Source organism: Microtus ochrogaster, chromosome 15 (assembly GCF_000317375.1).
Source record: "Microtus ochrogaster isolate Prairie Vole_2 chromosome 15, MicOch1.0, whole genome shotgun sequence".
Lineage (NCBI taxonomy): Eukaryota > Metazoa > Chordata > Mammalia > Rodentia > Cricetidae > Microtus > Microtus ochrogaster.
Window position 1 is genome coordinate 9,442,693 of NC_022017.1, and position 16,440 is coordinate 9,459,132.

The following is a 16,440-nucleotide window of genomic DNA, read 5'->3' on the forward strand; positions in this document are numbered from 1 at the left end:
AACCATCTTGACAGCCCCTACGAGATGAAATCCGAAAAGGAGAATTAGCTTCCTAAACCTGGCAACTCATGACAGACTTTTAAGTAAATTGAAACCAAGCCCAAATTATTTTTAGGGCAAGAAATCAAACCAGACATGTGGCTGCAAACTTTGCAGAAACACTAATAAAGTCTTATCCTAAATAAATACATCTAAATTAGGGAAGAGAGAAAGTGTTAATTGGAATCACAGTTTCAACACTCCATTGACAGTTTCCAAAATCAGAGGTTTTTAAAGTCTTGTAGTTAAAAGATCTCTCTCTCTCTCTCTCTCTCTCTCTCTCTCTCTCTCTCTCTCACACACACACACACACACACACACACACACACACACACACACTTTCCATCTGGCCATTTTCCGGAGACAAACAGTTAACTAAAGATGCTTCTGCCGCTCCCCCAGGCAAAAAAGAGCAGTGTAATTCTAACTAATGTAGTATTTTCATCTCTCCCTCTCTCTTTAGAAAAGCACCCCACTGGCAATGGTTATGGAATAAGATCTTTTTAAAAATTAAATATCCTTTGTGTGTAGGTGCCTGTGGAGGACATCCAGCTCCCTGGAGCTGGAGTTACAAGGGGGCGCTGGGGACTGAACTCGGAACCTCTGTTAGAGCAGCAAGTTTTGTAAGCCAGAGTCATCTCCTCAGCCCCAAGCTCTGCCTTAGATCAGAACTGATTACATCATCTCTCTAGACTGAAGTTGTAGCCACCTCTGTCCAGAATCCTTAAAACGTACCTTATTAAAAGGCATTGGAAATGAATTTTGTAAAATAGTCAAGAAAAACTGTTTCCTTTCTTCTTAAAACAGAAGTGCCCATATAACCTGCAAACGATAGTATCATTGGTACCCATGTCAACATTTTCCACTCTCCAGCGACCCAGTTCATATCCCCTAAAAGTTCATGATAACCAATACCAGAGAGCCCAGGGCTGCAGTACCAGGGTCAAGACTTGGCAGGCAGAGTGGCAGCGCCCCTTTCCGTCCCCTCCACGCCCACCTATCTCCTAGGCAAGAGTCCCCTCCCCTCGCTGGAGCCCGGACTCTCACTGCCCTCATTGTTGGCTGCATCTGTCACTTTGTGGGCAGGATGACATGAATGAATGGGCCGGACACACCTTCCGTCGTGGTGTGAAAACCCTGTCCTAATCTGCAGTCTGCTCCCGGACTCTGCCAGAGGTGCCGCTGAGGGCCAGGGACGCACCCCGCCGCCCCGGTCCTGTCCCGGTCCCTTCCCCGCGCACTTGCTCGCGGCTCCCCGGGCAGCGGGCGCGCATCATGCTGCCCAGCGCAGTGGCGGCCCAGGCTGGAGCCTACTGGGATGTGGTGGCGTCCTCAGCACTTCTCGGCCTCCCCGCGCCAGGCTTCGGCAGCCTGGGCAAGAGTTTCCTGATCGAGAACTTGCTGCGCGCAGGGGCCGGACCCACGCACGCACCCCCGCCCCTGCGTCCCTCGCCGGGTCCCGAGTGTCCGCAGCTGCGGTCGCTGCCTGCTAGCCCAGTGCCGCTCAAGCTGTGCCCGGCCGCGCCCTACGGTGCACGCTGGGCCTTTCAGATGCCCAGCCGTGCTCCAGCGGACCGAGACAGTGCCTTCCAGCCCTCAACCCCAGGTGAGCTTTGCTCAAGGGGAACCTCGGCCCCGGGGAACCTCAGTTCTGGGAAACCTCAGCTCGGGAGAGCCTCAGTCCAGGGGAGCCTCAACCCTGGGGAACCTTAGCTCTGGGGAGCCTCGACTCAGGGGAACTTCAGCCCTGGGGAGCCTCGATCCAGGGGAGTCTTAGTCCTGGGGAACCTCAGCCCTGGGGAGCCTCGACTCGATCCAAGGAAGCCTTGGCTTCAGGGGAGCCTCAACTCTAAGAGTACTTTTGCCTCTAGCCCGAGCGCCAAAGTAGCCTCAGCCAGTGAGCCTCACGCAGGCACAGCTCACAGTGAGAGCTCGGCTAGCCGGGGTGGCTGATCCACTGCAGCTGGCTGAGCTGGGGTGCATTTGCCACTTGTGGAGTCAGGAAGGGACACCAGCTCTGCTATCTTTTCTCTCCAACCCATCCAACCCTGTCCTTCTTCAACAGGTGGTTGGGCTACCTGGGCAGTTTGGTCTCAGCGGGGATACTAGGGGATTCTCCGTATTTCTAGCAGGCTGGCTCTCGTCTCCAAGGTCAGCACTAAATCCTGCGGTCGTCCTGGGACTTAGCGCCAGGGACTTTGAGGCTGTTTTGAAGGGGGTTTGAAGGTTTGACAAGTGTTTCGCGAACTTCGGACTTCCGATAATGTTCAGAGTTTGGATCTCTTGAGGTGTAAAGATGAAGGCGGGCTTGCATCATTATGAGCTAGCTGGTCGACTGCTGGATTGGAAACTAAAGTAGGAAGTTCACCTATAAACAGGAATTTACTGGGGAAAAAAAGGCCACTTAGTTGATTTTTTAAATATTTGAATATATTGTATTTATATTAATTATATAAAAATAAATATTGATATTTATATTTTTTACCGAATAAAACCAAACTAGTGGGATTGGGAGAGATACTGTTGGCAGCTGAGTTAAATACATGGTAAAGGCAGAAGCCTGACACGTAAACAAAATCTCTTAGCGATTGGGAAACTGAAATCCAATAATAACTGGATTGTTATTATTATTTTTATTATTTACTGCGTCCTTAGACGATCTTAACTCATTCTTTTAATCCCTGTGGGTTTGTCCAGGATGACTAACACGCCTTTCAGCAGTTTCTATTGTCCCCGCAAACTGCCAGATCAAATTTACTGCTAATGGCTTTATAGAATTGAGCGTGTTTAGAACCTGCCGTGGTCTTACACTAGGAATGGCTACTAACAGAATGGAACAAATGAAATTATCAACACCGGCCTCATTCACGCGGTGAATCCTAAATGCGGAGGAAGCCTTCTGCACCCTGGGAGAGGAGCTAGCTCAAGCTAAGGCAAGGTCTATGTGCCTTGGAAGTGTTTGTGTGCCTAGGAGGTGCGAATGCAGCTCTTTCTGAAATATTATATATTAGAAATGTGTGAGACTGTTTCACATGACCACAAATAAGTAAATAATGTCACACAAATAGTATTTTTTTTTCCAGGACAATTTCGTGATTTGTAGGTTCAGAATTGTGTTCATAGAAGTTAGTTTTAAAGAATTCTTAAGTTACTGGTGATTGACTTTTGGACATGCAAAATTACTTACTTGTAACCTTTGTTGACTTTTCAGGTGTTAAATTAAGTGCAAACTGACACGGATAGCTTAGTAACCCACAAAATCATTTCATATACATATTCATTTCACTCCAAATATTGTAATTAATGAAGAAGGGGTTTCCAACATTATTTATTTTACAAGAACGCATTAATTCTGGTATACTTATTCAAGTGTTCAATTGCAAAGTATGAGTTTTTTAAAGTAATTAAGAGAGCATAATTTGAAATACTCTGCTATAGTTTAGATGTATGTTTTGCCAAATTCAATCCTCAATGAGGATTCCATTTTTCCCTAGGTTAATTTTAATATGAACAAGTAACCCTTTGTTTCAAAATGCATTTTTTTTTGTGAAGAAAGCATTCACTTTTTCAAGCTAGAAAAATATCTAAAGGTGTGTGTGTGTGTGTGGGGGGGAACTCTGTAGATCCGTGACCAAAACCACACTGCTTAAAACTGTATCTACACTCAAAAGTATGCAGTTTTCTGAACACTGCCTCCATTTTAAAGGGTGCCACCCTGTCTCTGTGAACGCAGGAACTTCTTCATCTAGCACTTGCAAAGCTGTAAAGTGATTGTAGCTTTAAGGGTCATCTGGAGATCAGGTGAGGGGGTGTGACTGATGTCACTCCCACAACTGGGGGCTGACCTCATGGTCTAGCCCATGCTGTGCAAGCAAATGCTATACCAAGGTGCATGCACACCCATGACTGACATTCTGTAGAGTTCTTAGAGGAATTAGTTCCTCCTTCCCCAAAGATAACAATCAATCTCTTTGGGAAATAACCACAGAAGTCTCAGTTCGTTTCGCTTTCGGTCAGGAGTGGGGATTGAATTGGGGCCATAAGCGTGATAGGCAAGCATCCTACCTCTGACTCACATCTGAAACCCTTAAGCATAAGTTCTGAGGCTTTTCTTTATGTATTGACTTGGGGAAGAGTCATAAAATGTGATTGAAATAGTTTGAACAAATTGACTGTATTTATTTTTGTCAACCTTAATTTGTGGTCTACTCTAAATGAACCTGCAAGAAACTGCCACAGTTGCTTTATATAGATCACACTGTCTACCGTCGATGATCTGTTCCACTGTTTGTATTTCCATATCACTTCATTATTTTGGTTATGTACTATCGATTGCACCACATAGCGCATTCATTCAGCAAAACTTGAGGTCCGCCATGTGTCGGGCTCTGTTGTAGGCATTGGCACAGTCACTGAATAGGCAGTGCCTATTTCTGCCCTTGTGGAGTTACAGTTCTCAGGGTTCAGTCATTTTCACAGTGCTTAGCTGCTTTAATCCTAATAGTGGCCAGAAGATTGCTGTTGGCATGGCGATTGTTTTCCATGACAAAATTATTTCACTTGCTAATCTCGTCCTAAGTGCCACTTTAAATGTGTGTGAACTCCCGAAAGAGAAAAAAATAAAGCTCCCCAATCTTCATTCTGCTACCTCGGGTTTGTTTTGTGTTGACTCTAAGGAGACCTTGTAGAGTCCAACCAGGGGAGTAAACCGGGAAAGAAATAGGAAAGAAATATGCAGCCAGGCAAGGGCTCCAGTTCTTCAGGCCAGGGGTGAGTGGGGAGCTTCATTGCCTTGTCCCCCCAAATCAGCAAGTTTGAACACTTTGGGGAGAGGCTCCGTGCAATAAGCTGTCAGCACCAAAGGAGCATCTCTGAAGGCTTGAGAGAGACATGCTTATTGACAACAGGTAATAAAGAGTCACCTCTACCATTTATCTGAAAGAAAGATGTCTCCGACTTATTATTAGTAGGAATCAGGAGGCTTTGGAAGTGAAATTCTAAATATTAAAGGTGATATCCTCAGAGTTCGTTATCCTCAGCATTTAGAAAATACTGTGTTTATTAGAATATTCATGTCTTTTTATATTTCAAAGGGGATCTTGTAATTTACAGAAGAAAAGAAAAAAAATACAAATTTCTCTCAGTAATGAGAATGTCCTGTGAAATTTCAGGTTGAGGGGTGAGCCATCAATTCTCTTCAAATTAAGTGTAACAAATAACTTCTCATCTTAATGATACTTGTTTAAAAATATTTAGAAAGCATTTACTTTCTAAAAAGTAGCTTGCTGTTTATTAAATCCACTTGTGTGCATTTAAAGGGATCAGAAAGCAAATGTTTATTCTGAGTAAGGGAGTTAAGCATCTATAAGTTGTCTTAACATACATGCTGTATTGTGTAGCCCAGAAGAGCAAAATTGGTGCTGCTATTTTTCTGTCACTCATCTGGGGCTACCTCTTACCGTCCGCATTTAAGATGCTTTCTGACTGTTTCATCCAGAGAATTGTTGATCTCCCAATTCTTAACTTGGTCTGGCCTCCTTGCACTTGGCTCCTGCATTCAGAATGGTATTTTATTCTCCCTTCCTTGAGACACACCAGCACCATGACTCCATAGAACTGTTTCAGGAGTTCAGCAAAGGATGGATCAGATTTTATTGCTAAACTGTACTCTAGTTGTATTTTTAGCAAATTGAAACCTTGGACGGTGGACTGTTAATGATGCTGACAGCCAGGGCCACAAGAGCATGAGATGCAGAATGAGCCAGACGGCCCCACTGAAGAAGTTCCTTGCTCTGGCCATTGCCTCTGATATCTTCTGTCAGGAATAACAGAGCCATAGTCTTAGTATGTCTACATATTTTGTAACCTGATTAACATGTCCTTGTAGTTAACATAAACATGACTTATACAACCCATGAAAAATTCTGAGCCCCTTTTTTTGCATAGTCTCCAAGTTAATCAACACTTTTAGGTTGAAGGGGGAAGTCTTTATGATTAGTAGCCCTAACAGGTCCTTTACTCTTTACAAAATAACATCTGGCTTGGGAACGGTCCATGTGCATTTGAGTTGCCTCCAACCTCAGAACCTATGTACCTCCCATCAGTGAACATATGTGACTTTACTCAGACAAATGAATCTTTGTGTGTGTGTGTGTGTGTGTGTGTGTGTGTGTGTGTTTTGAGACTGAACATGCGTGATGCATGACTTCACTCCGACAGTGAATCTTTTTTTATTTTTTATTTTTGTAGCTTTGGAGGCTGTCCTGGAACTAGCTCTTGTAGACCAGGCTGGTCTCGAACTCACAGATATCCACCAGCCTCTGCCTCCCGAGTGCTGGGAATAAAGGAATGGGCCACCACTCTACCCCACTCCAACAAGTGAATCTTAATGGACACTTGTATGGATAGCCATTGCTATTTCCTAACACAGTAGGGATAAATGCGACAGACAAGTGTTAGTTCTGCTTTCCATATAGTTCCTACTTCAGGGATTTCAGGGTTAAAGGTCCAATGACTTGAATCCCCAGAACTTTTTGACTATTAAATACATAGATTTTAAAACAGTATTCAGAAGGGTCACTACTGCACCAGATAAGAATGGCACTAATAGGTCCAATGACTTGAATTCCTAGAACTTTTTGACTATTACATAGATTTTAAAACAGTATTCAGAAAGGTCACTACTGCACCAGATAAGAATGGCACATGTGCTCAGCAACATGGATGGCCAAGGATAACCTTTGTCTTTTCCCCAGGGCTGGGCAGATGCTGTAGCTCCCTCTTCTGTATCCATTTATGCCAGATTCCATTGTCTTCCTCCTCCTGTGCTGGTTCCTTTCTCTCTGTTTACTGAAAGATGGTTGTTCTTAGCCAAGAAGAAATGATGGAGGCTTGTCAGTAAAGGTCTACTGTCTGTGCATAACTTCTGGTTAGTAACTGTATTCTAAATTTCTTTCTGATTCTTTGGATGCAAAAGCCTGCACATGAGGGAAATTTTTCTTAAAATTTAAACCAGTGTGCCCCTCTTTTCAAGAGCGCATTACTTATTCTGCCATCTGCCTTTTAAGTTACTGTGTTTATTCTATTGCTGTGAAGAGACACTATAGCCATGGCACATTATAAACATGGCAGGGAGCATGGTAGTGTGCAGGCAGACGTGGTGCTGGAGCAATAGTTGGGAGTTCTACATCTTGCAGGCAATGGGAAGTTAACTGAGACACTGGGCGGTATCCTGAGCCTAGGATACCTCAAAGCACTCCCCCACAGTGACGCACTTCCTCCAACAAGGCCATCCCCACTCCAACAAAACCACACCTCCTAATAGTGTCACTCCCTATGAGAGAATGAGGGCCAATTACATTCAGACTACTACAACTATCAAATTTGTGTTGTTGACATTATCTATAACTTTAGAATTCATCTTATTTTCAATTTTGAAACTGGATCTTACAGCATAGCCCATTCTGGCTTGGCTTTTTTTTTTTCCTATTTTAGCTTGAACTTTTCTATTTTGCACAAATGTATATCTTTGAACTCTTGCTCCTCCGGCCTCAGCCGGAGTGCTGAAATTAGTCATGCGCCACCATGTCTGGGGTAGGCAACTCTTCTTCATCTCTTCCTCCCTCCTTGTAAATTTGATTGACCACCTTTAAAGGTTTCTCTGACTCGCACTTCCCCACACCTCTGTAGACAGACACTGTACACAACTCTCAAGTCAGTATGAACCCGTTTTCATTCAATTGCACCTGGCGTTTGCCGAGAAAAATAAAAAGGGAAATGGCAAAATGAAGCAATATGATTTTTATCTAAGAACGCTTGTTAGGGCTTTCATTTCAGACTTCATTAGATCATTCTTTTGTTTTATACACTCTGAGTAAGAAATTGGATTTTTGCCTTCACATATAACATAGCTGCTGGACCCTTGTATGTTTTATTCCAATGTACTTTATTTTACTTTCAGTAATGTTTCCACTTTTAATGAAATCTCCACCTTTCATTCCTTTTAGCCTCCAGTCAGAACTTAACTTGGCAATGCTGAGCGATTCATCACTTTATATAAGGCTGCCATAACTCATTTCCTTTTTAATAGCATTATTTATTTTGTCAACCCGCTATTAGTTGTGAGTAGATCAGGGGCATATTTCTGGGGCTTATGTGAACAGTAAACCTTAGGCACTAATATTCTCTCTGAAGTTAAAGATCAAAAAGCGGCTATAAGATTTTAGACCTTGGTTTCAGAACTATAGCATCTAGGGAAAGGAAAGAAAAAAAGGAAGAAAGAAAAGAAGCCACAAATGTTGAGCCTTTTGTGTATACTCTTAAGTAAGTATTCCTGAGAGGGTAGTGTTTTTGGCTTTCTGTTTTGTGTGCAGCTATCTTGGCATCCTTAATTTTGTTAATGCTAAGTGGCCATTCTAAGTAGAATGCGTGATATATTTCTACAAATTTTACCTAAATCTCCAGATTTCTTGTTTTTTTAAAACTTTAAACCTTGAATACTTTCTAAATTAAATGTGCACTGGAGTAAGTTCCTTTTGAACAAAGCCATGTACCTCTGCAAGAGAAGAAAGCAGATTTCTAATGGATGAGCCCAAACTGGACCTATGCACATCCAACAACGCTGTAGCTACACTGAGTCTGAAGTCCAGAAAGTCCTGCATGTCTTGAAAGGACAGACAGTGTCGCACTATGAGTTTACAACTTTTCTATAGGTGCTTTGCCTTACAGATAGAAACCCAATGGTTGTTGTAGATGCTACGTGACTCATAAAGTCCAGAATATTTACTTTCAGGTCTATTAACGTTTGCCAATTCTTCATTCAAGGCATAAATGGCAAGTTGGCTGATTATTTTAATGTGTTGTATCATTATCTGAGCCCTAAGCAACTGCCCGTGATTTTAAGGTCTAGAGTCAAGTGCTTCATGTTGGTGATTGTGTACTCCAGAATAGTTCAAAATCAGAGCAGAGGTCTCAGGCAAGTGCCTCAAAAGCCATTTGGTAAGAGACAGAAAAAGAGGTGAAAGATGTTTCCACTAGTTTAACATAGGTAAAATACTATAAAAGCCCATGTCAGCATTTTGTAGATTAGAAACAAGCAAGCAAACAAACAAACAAACAAATGCCAGTTACTCATTTTCCTTCCTTTTGTGGTCTGATCTCAGCTGAGAGTTTCTCCCAAGGTTGTGCTGGATGCCCATGGGACTGTCCAGAGGTTGTGGCTGGATGTCATGCTCCATGAGTGGCATGTCCAAGGTGCCATCCACATGACTGGAAGTTGACATTGACTGGTGGCTCGGTGCTCAGTTGGAGCTTTTCATCAAGATTTGGATTCTTTCATATCTTGACCTTTTAATGGCATGGTTTCTGGGCTCTACATGCGTAGGAGACTTCTGAAAAGAAGCCCACATGGTTTGGGAGATCTGGACCTGCTGGAGTCTCTCACTAAACTCCACAGGAAAAGAAGCCCACATGGTTTGGGAGGTCTGGACCTGCTGTAGTCTCTCACTAAACTCGACAGGAAAGTTCTAAAACACAGCCCTGCTGGCAGCATGATTGAGAAAGTTACCAAGACCATCTGACGTTACAGAGATGAATGAACAAAGCCTCCACTTCTCAGTAGTAGAAAGCCCATCAGACCACTGCGACCATTTAAAACCTGCCAAGAGGGATCGTGTGGTTCCTGTTAGACCCAGCTTCTGCAGTAGACCTGTGTAAGGATCGATCCCAAAGTGCTAAATAGCTGGAGTTCAGGATGATTGCACAGAGGTGGCCTTCTGGGAGCTTCGGATGTTATTGTTCAGTAGTATTCTCCTATGCGACACCTACTTTGTTCTATAAAGGACAAGGTGCTCCCTCAAATTCAGCTCATTTTCTTGGATCTGGGTAACTGACCATGGCGAGACAGCAGAGACTTGCTAGAATACAGGTCATAGCTGGCATGGATTTAAAGGGTCAAATCAAGCAGGTAGCATTTTACTGGAGTTATCTTCTCAGGATCCATCCTCATACATGAAGACCTGCTGTCTTCTGCCTGTAAAAGACTTGAGGCAAACCCCAAAATGTTCACTTCTGTTGTTTCCTGACCACCAGAAAAGTAAGGGATAGACTTTCAGATTTTCCCGCAGAGTGAAGGCTAAGTTTGCAACCGGATCACACGGATGGATTGGTTCACATGGGCTGGGTGACAACACCCACGTCACCTCGTTATAGGATGGGTAGTTCTTAGGTCCGACTGCTTCTGGCAGTGGTTTGCCATCCTTTCCTGCTTTGTCTTTGGGTCCGCCCTCGTCTAGACAGTCTCTTCAACTGGGTGCTATTTTCAAGTCGCAGTGAAGGTTTCTTTTTATTCCAAGTGCCTAAGAACCTGGCACTTGAAAGATGTCATAAAAACTTTGGAAATTTAATTCTCCATTATGCTTTTTCTACAAGTTTTTGTTTGGTTGATTTTACATTTTGGCTTAGTATGTGATTTTCCCCCCTTCTTCTCAAGGGCACATGCAGTCCACACAGATTGTGATGGGCTCCCGAGGTTTGTCTGAACTTTTATCCTTGTTCTCTGAGGCATCATCATAACTCAGTCGATATCTCATCTTGCAGGGACTGCTTTTGCACCATTTTAGATGGACGTTGTTATTCTCTATCAGTAACAAAGAATGAAAATAGCCAAAAAACAATTAAAATGGAATGCTCTAGACAATGAAAGTTTGAAAGTTGTTTTTCTGTGGTGGGGCTTATAGTTGTCTTAGACTGTGAGGTGCTTAATGCTGAGTCCATGAATGTATAGTGTTTTCTCTTAAGGGGGTGCTTCATCATTAAACCAGCTGTGATAGCTTAACTAAACACTGAAAGTAGTTAGTCTTTGTGATAAGTTTGTTTCTTCAAATGAGCAGAAAAGAAGTGTGGAGGAGAGGCTGGAGAGGAAACTGTGGTCCTGATGTAAATAAAATAAATAAATTTAATTAATAAAAAAAGAGTGTGTAAAGAAGATTCATGAGTTTTGTGTGTGAATGTGTAGCTTTGACTTTTAGGATGTAGGTAGATGTCAGTTTATTTTATTCCAAAAAGTTTATTTTATTTTGTTTATTACATAAGTCCCCTGTAGAAGCAGGTGTGTCAGTGTGCTGTAGAATCAGAAGAAACATCCCACTGAGGCACAGTCTGACTGCTGTACTGCTGGACCCCAGGCCATTTGCTTTTTCTCATGGGAATCCTGGCAATAATAGCATTTTCTAGACTCCAGCTCTTAGCTAGTAACTGCTCACATCCCTACCCTCCTAAGTAGTAATCGGTCCTTATGTGAAGATCAAGACGATTTATCTTGCTCAGTTTTAGCAGTTTTGAAAGGATTCAGTCATATTCCAGACGCCTGTCCCTTTGAAGTCCCATGTCGATGAGTGGAGAGAGAATGTGCTACATTCATGACCAGTCCAGGGCCCGCACAGGACAAGTACTCTGCAAACACCATCACTGCGGTGACCAGCCAGGGAGCCTGCTGTGATAAATGGTGAACTAATGGCATCCAGCCTTCGGTAGCTGAATCGGAAATGTTTATCGAGGACCAAATTGCCCTTTTCTTGCCTTTTTCAGAGCATCTTCAAAGCAGTTGCTGAGGGCTTAAAGGTTTTCACACATCTGCCGGCCTAACACTGGCTCTCATCAGCCCCAGTTTGCTCTTTATTCACGACTTCAAAATCAAAAGCATGCTGCTTACAGATATGAAAGGCATAATGTCTACTTTCAACTCTGGGTGTTATTTTCAATGCTGCCCATGACCGTTCAGCTCTCCCGCCATCGCACATGCAGATGGATTGGCACTTGACTTCTGTCAGAGGTGGAAAAAGAGCACTTAATTGGAATTTCACAGCAATTTCCACATAAACCAGTTTAAATAAGGTGTGTTTATGTATAGCAATCAAGAGCTGACTAATCTCCAGCTAAGTCAGTGTGTCCGAGAGGTGATCAGAATGGCGAGAACACCCTGCACAATAGACCCGCCAGCCGAGTCATGTCACAGCATAAAAGCCAGTTTCTATTGCCCCAGTTAGAATCACTACTGTGGATTTTGATTATACTTCTGTAATTACACATTCTGGTGTCATCTTGCTTACAAGTTTCAAATGGAACAACGCATGGCAGTGTAGCAGACTGTTCAATTAGACCGTTTCTGGTCTAACATTAGGTCAAGTGCTTTCAACTCAAATTTATCACACGTGAGTTTAACTGGTGTCTTGTCTCACGTAAACTATTGTACTTTAATCCATTATTTTTCCATTGTTAGGGCTATATCTTAAGACCAGGAAACTTTTTTTTTATTTATGCCTTGCAGTACTTTGTTCCATATTCTGTATTTGAGCAGAACCCAGATGGTCATTCATACATAGTTTTGATGCTTCCAAATCATGTAGTAATTGTTGTACTTTATACATGTAATTACAATGTTGTTGAATCTTTCTTCTTTTTGACCTACTAAAAATAAAGAAGAGCCTAAAGGCACACTGGCCATGATTAATTTTGTAAAGTATGCTCATTTGGGAGAGGTGGTAAGTTAATAGAAATGTTTGGAAACAAACTCAAAGATGCCCATTTTCTACCTAGAAATACATTGCCATTTTCAAAGTACTTCATATATGCATAGTGGTGGTGGCGATGTTATCTACTTAAAAAAAACCCTGTTTTTTGAAAATTTCATACATGGCTACTCTATTTGCATCATTACATCATCCCAGCCCATACTCCCTGCCTTCAACCGCTCCCTCTCCTCCTCCTATCTCTCCATCTCATGACTTCTTTAACTACTGTGATATGTTCACACACATATGCTGAGTCCCTTCAGTGCTGCTCATGTGTGTGAGTCTTTACAAATGGCCACGGGATTGGACAGCATGTCCCTAGAGAAGCTCAATTCTCTCTCAGCGGCTGCCAGTTGCCTTCATTTGTTGCACTGCCAGCTGGTGTCACTATGCAGGTCTTGTGTAGGTGACCACATGAAGATTTCATGTACTTCTCTTATAAAACAAAATGTAAAAGTCATATAAAATTATTTATCGTTTCTGTGATGCTTTATGGTCAACGCTGGAACAATTCGTAATAGTAATGAAGCTATTTTTTATGATGTTGAAAAATCAAAATAATTTGTCATTTCATGTCTTTGCTTAGTTACAAATTTGTAAAACACTTTATTTTCTTTTAGAATTTTATTTAAATAAAAAGTAGAGACATTGAGATCTCAATGTTGTGTGATAGGAGGGACAGGTACTGATTTCTAACTAGTTTACAATTTTACAGCCCCGCCTTCAGGATTCTACAAATACCATAAGTATGTTTTTGGGGGGCAATCTTTTTGTTTTATCATACCTTTGAAAGAAATTTGTTCAAAACAATACACGCTGCTCTGGCTGGTCAGAGTGAAAGCCTGGAAATTCTGTGGTTTTTAAAAGGGTGTATAAACATCAACGTAAGACTCCCTGGTGTGATCCAGAAAGGGAAGGATATTGCCACATGATGACAAGAGAAAATAATAAAAAATCTTTATTTTCATGTTGAGATTTATATCTCAAGATTATCAATCTCAAAAGATACCATATTCGAGTGTGTTCTGGTGAGCAGAATAAAGTTACTGTTTTGTCCCCATTTTTGTAGAATGCCAGGAAGAGTTCCCATTCTTTGTTTTAAAGACCATTGATTCAATCCTTAAAAATTTGATTCTTTAGTCAGGTAATGCTGCTATGTACGTCAGGGTAAAAGCAGGTGCTTACTTCAGGAGATAGTGGCCTTGTATTTATACTGGACTAAATGCACTTTGTTAAAGGGCATGGTTTGTAGATGTCCTTTAATCAGGCTTGGCACTTAGTTCTCAATAATAATAGCTATTAGAGTCTACAATAGCCTTCATAGCTCTTTTTCTGTGGAGTTAGGAATGGAGTTCAAATTTTTCTTAAATATTATATTCACATAAGGTGATTATGATGTCTGGGATAGTGTAGTCAAAATGTCAGAACACAAATAATAATAATAATAATAATAATAATCCCTCATGACTGTTTAGACACCCAACTCAGCCTCCTCCCCAAACGTGCATGATCCCACGACCATCTCTTAGCAGCTTTATGAAGCATGTGCTGTGTAAAGTGAGCAGAAAAGAGTTAGGGATGACTCGCTACGGTATGAACATGCTTCCAGGCAACTAGATTTCCCTTTTGTTTTTACATACTTTCAAACAAGTGACCAAGATCAAAAGCAATACTTCTACTGAGGAACTGTTCAGTATTTAGCTCTTACCATCTTGGGAATCCAGTTAACTTCACCTTTCATATCACATAAAAACGAACATGGATGTGATATAATCTCTTAAAAAAAACAGGTACTTAGGTTGTTTCTTGGTAAGTAGAATGTCTAGAACCATGCCAATTAATATTGTAATTCTTAGCCAAAAGAGCCTCTTGAAATTCAAATTAATTTGATCTGAAGATGTAGTACCTACTTGTGCTAGCCATATTTGAGCTTGGCAATTACATTTGGCCAGAAGCTGCCACATTGGCCAGAGCAGATGCTGACGTGTCCGTCATTGCAGATGCTCCTTGCACATCGCTCCAGTGTGCCTTGTATAAAAGAACAGCAACTATTCATTATTTGTAATTACAACCACACTACCTTGGGCCTTTCTACCGCATCCTGCAAATCCCGAGCAAAGTACTTGGCAAGAACTTTGACACTTCAAAATGACTTTAACTTCAGGTTAGAACCGAGGTAAGGTTCGGCAATGGAGTGTGTTTACTCAGGGCCTTGGGGAAAGCTGGAGGTTTGGAGATTGTGTAAATGGAACGGTTAATCAATGAGATCAATGCTTTCTCCGCAGTGCCTTCCAAACCCTTCCTTCTGAACGCCCCGCCATTCTACTCTGCCTGCTGCGGTGGGTCCTGCAGGCGCCCTGCCTCCCCCACAGCTTTTTCAAGTAAGTTTTAATGCTTCATCAGCAATGCCTCAGTTATTCTGTAAACCAAAGCAGCAGGATTTAATGTGCTCAGGGAAGCTAATTGGCAGTGCAGTGGCAAGGAGCTAATGCCTCACTAAAAATCACAGCCACCCTATTCAGGTTTCCAGAGATTATCAAACCTCGGCACAGTGAGCGATTGTGAGAGGGTTTTCGGCCACCCTAAGCCCGGAGCTGACACTCCAAGGCAAGGGCTTGTTTTCTATTTGGTATAAAAGATCTTAGAGGGACCAGTTTGGCTCTTTCTGAAGCCTGTACTGCACTCGGTTAAAGAGGGCAAAGGAACGTGGGTAAAGAGTGCGCTGTGCGCTGCTTCCATTAGGCTTCAAACGACTCAGTCACAGGTCTAGAAAAGAATTAGAAACTGGGGATCATAAAGACGGGGTAAAATATTGTCTATCTTCCTAAAGAAAGCCAGCAGGCTTGTAGGGAATGTTTTCAGGGAACTGGTCTCTAAACGTTCTGAAAGAAAAATACGTTTGTGTCTGGGAAAGAAGAGGAGAAACCAAACAGAGCAGCGTGTTGCATGCAGGTGTCTTGGGGGTGTCGGTAAAATCTACAGGCGGAGGGTGAGCTGTAGAGTGAGCCAGGCAGTGGAGGCCCGAGGAGACACACAGGTACACAGCTACGCCAGGTAAGGGTGGAGTGAGGGCCAGTCCCAAGCCACAGCCTGTGACTGTTTCCAACCCCCCGGCCCCATATGTGTTCTTGTGTTTTATGGATATTTCAGGAGAGCAGTTGCCCCACAAAATGACTCCCGACAAGCGAGGCAGCAAATGCTGGGGTTTAATGAGCTGCAGGCTTCTGAACGTCTCTTTAGGGGGCCGGTACTTTCCCACAGAGCCCTTTACAGGCTGGGACGTGGCTACAATGGGTGACAGACCCGTGACCAATCCTCACTTTTGCTGGGCTCATCCACACGCGACCTCACCACGATTTTTCACTCTGCAGATGAACTTTAGGGACCATTTCACAGCGAGAGGGCTTGGGCAAGGGTCATTTGTCCTTTTGTGTGGTCATAAAGCCAGGCTCTGTGTGTCAGCCTTTTTCTCCGGCTTCGCATTCCAAGTGAATTTCTGGACACCATTTAAAGCCCTTCACTGCAAACTAAAGCGCTGAATGGAACTGACTTTTATAGACTCATTCCAGCTCATATTCCCATATAGCCCTGTCCACCTGAAAGGGGATTTAGTGCCCGAGCTGACTGTATACAGGGACTCGCTGAATACACAAGGCCCATTATCAACTGTGGCGATTGTTTATTAACCAGGACCGATACACTGCTATTTTGGCAGTGACCTATTAATTGTAGATTTAACTAGAAGGCATTGAATTTGAATAGTGAGAGAGGAACCGTGACGAAACCTTTTACTCTTCCTTCAAGGTGGTCCTCTATGAGGGAGACTGAGCAC

General features: G+C 42.7%; 1 protein-coding gene across 3 annotated transcripts in view; it reads left to right on the top strand.

Annotated features, from left to right (window-relative positions):
• The first annotated feature begins 1,131 nt into the window (after positions 1 to 1,131).
• Positions 1,132 to 16,440, top strand: part of Dbx2 (developing brain homeobox 2) — a 31,909-nt gene continuing 16,600 nt past the window's right edge. For 2 of the 3 annotated variants that reach the window (XM_005354008.2, XM_026782790.1), the window contains exons 1-2: positions 1,132 to 1,645; positions 14,894 to 14,989. In XM_005354008.2, the coding sequence (XP_005354065.2) occupies positions 1,315 to 1,645; positions 14,894 to 14,989 (427 nt within the window). In that variant the 5' untranslated portion in view covers positions 1,132 to 1,314. The remainder of the gene's footprint in view (positions 1,646 to 14,893; positions 14,990 to 16,440) is intronic. The other variant, XM_026782791.1, reaches the window with a different exon arrangement.